At 65.4% G+C, this 4,028-nt stretch overlaps 1 protein-coding gene across 1 annotated transcript; it reads left to right on the forward strand.

Moving 5' to 3' along the window:
- Window positions 1–707: 707 nt before the first annotated feature.
- On the forward strand, window positions 708–3,067 carry HES2 (hes family bHLH transcription factor 2). The gene is made up of 4 exons (XM_047726963.1): window positions 708–855; window positions 944–1,039; window positions 1,238–1,337; window positions 1,423–3,067. The coding sequence occupies exons 1-4, from the start codon at window positions 811–813 to the stop codon at window positions 1,683–1,685; spliced, it is 504 nt and encodes a 167-aa protein (XP_047582919.1). The 5' UTR covers window positions 708–810; the 3' UTR covers window positions 1,686–3,067.
- The last annotated feature ends 961 nt before the right edge of the window (window positions 3,068–4,028 follow it).

The raw sequence follows: 4,028 nt of genomic DNA on the forward strand, positions 1-4,028 counted from the left end.
AAAATGAGCCCAGGGCTCCTGGATTGCCTCGTCTTCTCTGGGCCTCAGTTTACCCATCCAAAACTGAGCACGGGAGAACCCAATGATTCCTAACTTGGTGAGCCGCTGGAAGGTTCTCCCGAGTGACTAGAGCCAGGGCAGGCGGTTCGGCGACCAGCCAGTTCCCAGCGGCTAGGCCCGAGCGAGTCGACTCTTCCCTCCGGGCTTCGTGTCCTCTTCCAGCTCGGCCCCTCAGTCCGCAAAGCAGCTCGCGCGGGGAGTCTCTTCCCTTGGCTAGAAACTAGGTGGGAGCTCACTGAGGCCCAGGCCTCGGCGGCTCGGCCGCCGCTTGGTCCCCCGCCAGGACCTAGGGCGGGGCTCAGAGGAGGAGGTGAGCTCGACGGGCGGCGCTGGTCGAGGAGGGACCGCAGGCTGAGCAGCTCAGGGCAGCCAAGGCTTCGATGGCGCCCACGCACACCCGTGCAGGTGCTGGCGTGCGCTCTCGGCCCGCGACCCCGCTGCAGATGGGATGCGAAGGCCGGGGGCGGCACCGCCGGGGCTCCGCTGTCCCCCTCCCGCCCCTACCCCGCCAGGGAACAAAGGCGGGAGGTGGGACCGGCAGGCGGCCGGACTCCGTGGGGAGGGATGGGGCGGGGCGGGGCGGGCGACACCGCCTCCTTAAAGCCCGGCGGCTGGCGTGGTGCGCACCCCTCCGGCGCCCGCTCCTGCAGAGCGCGGGACATCCCCTCCGGCCCGGGTCTGCGCTCGGTGTCCGCACGGGCACAGGTCTCCCACACGCGGGCCCCGCAGCCGCGCCGCTTCCCGCCGAGCATGGGGCTGCCTCGGAGAGCGGGGGACCCGGCGGAGCTGCGCAAGGTAGGAGCTGGGAAGTGAGGGCTGAGCGGCCGGGGCGGGGACCGGGACTGCGACCCGCTGTAACCTCGGCCTCGGGGCCCGTCCGCAGAGCCTGAAGCCGCTGCTGGAGAAGCGCCGCCGCGCGCGCATCAACGCAAGCCTCAGGCAGCTCAAGGGGCTCATCCTGCCGCTGCTGGGCAGGGAGGTGGGTGCCGGGGCTCTCGGGGACCGGGGTGGGAGCTCCGGGGCGCAGCGCGAGGAGGGCGGGTGGCCTGAGGGGCCCTCGCCCAAGGAGCCGGCGAGCAGGCTCCGCGTGGCGCGGGAGGCCGAGCCGGAGCGGGGCTGGCGCCGGAATTCTGTCTCGTTTGTCCGTGTCTCTGCTCTCCCTCGTGGCCGGGCGCAGAGCTCCCGCTACTCGAAGCTGGAGAAGGCGGACATCCTGGAAATGACCGTGCGCTTCCTGCAGGAGCTGCCCGCGTCCTCCTGCGCGGCCGCGGCGCCCCGTGAGTGACCCGCCCCGCCCCAGTCCTGCCCCACGCCTGCCGCCCCGCACCCCACCGCGCGCCTCACGCCTCTCTCGGTCCGCAGCGCCCCCGGACAGCTACGGCGAGGGCTACCGCGCCTGCCTGGCTCGTCTGGCCCGCCTGCTGCCCGCCTGGCGCGTGCTGGAGCCCGCCGTGAGCGCCCGCCTCCTGGAGCACCTGCGGCGGAGGGCGGCCGGCACCACCCCCGACGGCGGGCGCGCTGGGGTCTCCTGCTGCCCGCCCGCGCCTTCCCCGCCGCCCGCACCTGCGCCCGCGCCGCCCGCGCCTCCTCGCGGCCCCGGCCTCGGCCTCTGGAGGCCCTGGTAGCCTGCCAGCCAGTCCACGGACCCTGCTGACTGCAAGAGACCGGGAGCGCCGGGCCGACCGAGGAAACTCGCGGTGCCGGCTGCTGTTTCCGGCGCGGGCCACCAGCTCAGCACCCACCACCAGGCTGGACCCCGGCTGTTTGTGATCTGTGCGGCCGCCTGAAGGCCATGCGGGCTCAGCTGGAGGAAATGAGGGCAGCGCAAACCGTGTGCCTGGGCTGGAGAAGGGGGCAGGTGTAGGGGGGAGCCCCCCCAACCCCCTCAGCCGCTGGAAGTGGCTGTACAACTAGGCCAACTACGAGCAGGCAGCTGAGGCTCCGAGCCCAGCACTGGCACCGGCCAAAGGGCTGGGCCAGGAGCTCACCTGAGCCCGGGGCAGCCCTCTATTCTGACTCGTAGCTTGCTGCCTCCTTATGACTGGGCTTAGGCACCTCCAGACACACAATAGAGGGGCTCTCCCGGCTGGGCAGCCATCACCTCCACTCCTGGGCTCTCTTGTTTATAGGGTTAGGGTGCAGCCCTGGGAAGGACTTATTTCCCCCCTATTCAGTTCCCACCTGTGTACCACACACCCTATCTAGGGGGCCTTGGGGTGTGAGGAAGGGGTGGGCTAAGAAGGAGGGTGCCCTGTGGCCTCAAGGAAGCTTGAGTCAGTGCCAGTGTCTGGCGAGCAGGCCTATTCCATTTACTTGCAGGTAACAGCCAGTAAGGGGACAGGAAACACCTTCCCTTGTTTTCTCTTGCAAACTGTTCCCTGCTCCTTGTCAGGACAGGTCACGGGAAGCCACTTGTTTCTCAGACTTCTTGTCCCTCTAGCTGGAAGCAAGGGGAGTCTGAGGAGACTCAGGGAGGGGCCTGTGGCCCCCAGGAGAAGGCAGGGGCATCTGCGGCCTGCTGGTCACTCTGCAGGTTCATGGGGATACACTGAACACATGAAGGAGGTTGGGACTCCCAGCCGTCCCCAGTCCAACATCCTGAGCGAGGGAACAGGGCACTAGGGACAAGAGGAGCTGCCGGGGTGGGGATGTTCACTAGATCCAGCTACGGCACAAAAACCCATGGGGACCTGGGCACTGATTTGGGGGACCAGATGTGGGAAGCTGTGGGCGTTATGGAAGGAGTCAATGTTAAGACAACAGGGGAGCCCCCAGCAAGGTGTGCTGTCCTGCGTCCTCACAGGCCCAGCTGGCTGGACTTCGAGCTCCTGCAGGGCAGGGCGAGGGCTGAGCTACCTCTGTGTCTCCAGGGACCTCAGCACGTGATGGCTGCTCAGTAAATATCGTGAGCTAACGAGCAGGTGATGTCACCGGACCACAGCTGTATGGAACACTTTGGCCTCAGCTCCTACCCCCGGTCCTAAACGTCACTTTGAAAATCTTTTCCACCAAAGCCTGTGTGTCCCGAGGACAAATGTGGAGGAATGTGTGGAGAGCAGAGAGCAGTGCCGGCTTGCTTCCCCTGTTCCTGAGAATGTAAGCTTGCTCTCCTGAGCTGCTGGGAGCGAGTGGAGGAGGGACAGGTAACCTACGTGCACCACATGATGTCAAGTGTCCTCGCTGGGTCAAGGACTCCGGGTTGGGCACGCACTGAGCAGGCTCCTTTTTCCTAATAAATAAGAGCTTTCCATACAGGTTTGAACTGTGTAAAAACTGGTCCGCCAGAGGCCTCTTTGCTCCTTTGGGTCATATTTGCTCATATTGGGGTCATTCTTGCTTCTGAGCCCCTGACTCCAGTCAAGCCGTAATGCCAGGAGTCAGGGAGGACGGGAGCGTGCCCGAGCCAGTGACTCACAGGATCAGGCATTCCAGGGAACCTGAACCGGGCGGCCCCCCAGGCCCTGGCAGGGAGCTGAGGCATGCCCAGGTGGGCGAGGTTCTGGGCCAGTTTCCCAGCAGGGAGAGGCAAGGGCTGCCCAGAAGTTCTGCGCTGAGCTCATGAAACTGGGAGAACATGGCTTCCTCCTTGGGATGCCTGCGGGCTCCCCAGGTGTTCCTGCAGGCCTTTTCTGGGGGGGGGGGGGCTCACTCAGGCCCATGTGGTGCCTGCTGGCCAGCCCTTATGATGCCCCCTCTGCCGTGGTCCCATGACTGAGTCTAACTGTTGAACTCTGTCTGGTTATCACGCTTGGCTGGAGAAAAGGCTCCTGCGTCTCACAAACCGGTGGGTGAAATGATCCTTTGACCAGAGCACGGAGCTGTCTGGGAAGCTCAGGCTGGGGCCAAACCCACATGTGTCCCCCCCGCCCCCCGTGCCAGATAATTTGGAAAGGGCAAATCTCGCTTCCATGAGTGAGGATGAAGAGCAGGTTGCCCAGGAGGACTCTTTTAACAAACATTTGCAAATT

The sequence above is a fragment of the Lutra lutra genome, chromosome 4 (genome assembly GCF_902655055.1).
Source record: "Lutra lutra chromosome 4, mLutLut1.2, whole genome shotgun sequence".
Classification (NCBI taxonomy): domain Eukaryota; kingdom Metazoa; phylum Chordata; class Mammalia; order Carnivora; family Mustelidae; genus Lutra; species Lutra lutra.

Bases quoted from the DNA above. Each gene is read 5' to 3' on its own strand.
- HES2 (XM_047726963.1), top strand. From the start codon at position 811: ATGGGGCTGCCTCGGAGAGCGGGGGACCCGGCGGAGCTGCGCAAG. The intron at 856-943 runs GTAGGAGCTGGG...GCCCGTCCGCAG, and splicing joins ACCCGGCGGAGCTGCGCAAG to AGCCTGAAGCCGCTGCTGGA. The intron at 1,040-1,237 runs GTGGGTGCCGGG...GGCCGGGCGCAG, and splicing joins TGCCGCTGCTGGGCAGGGAG to AGCTCCCGCTACTCGAAGCT.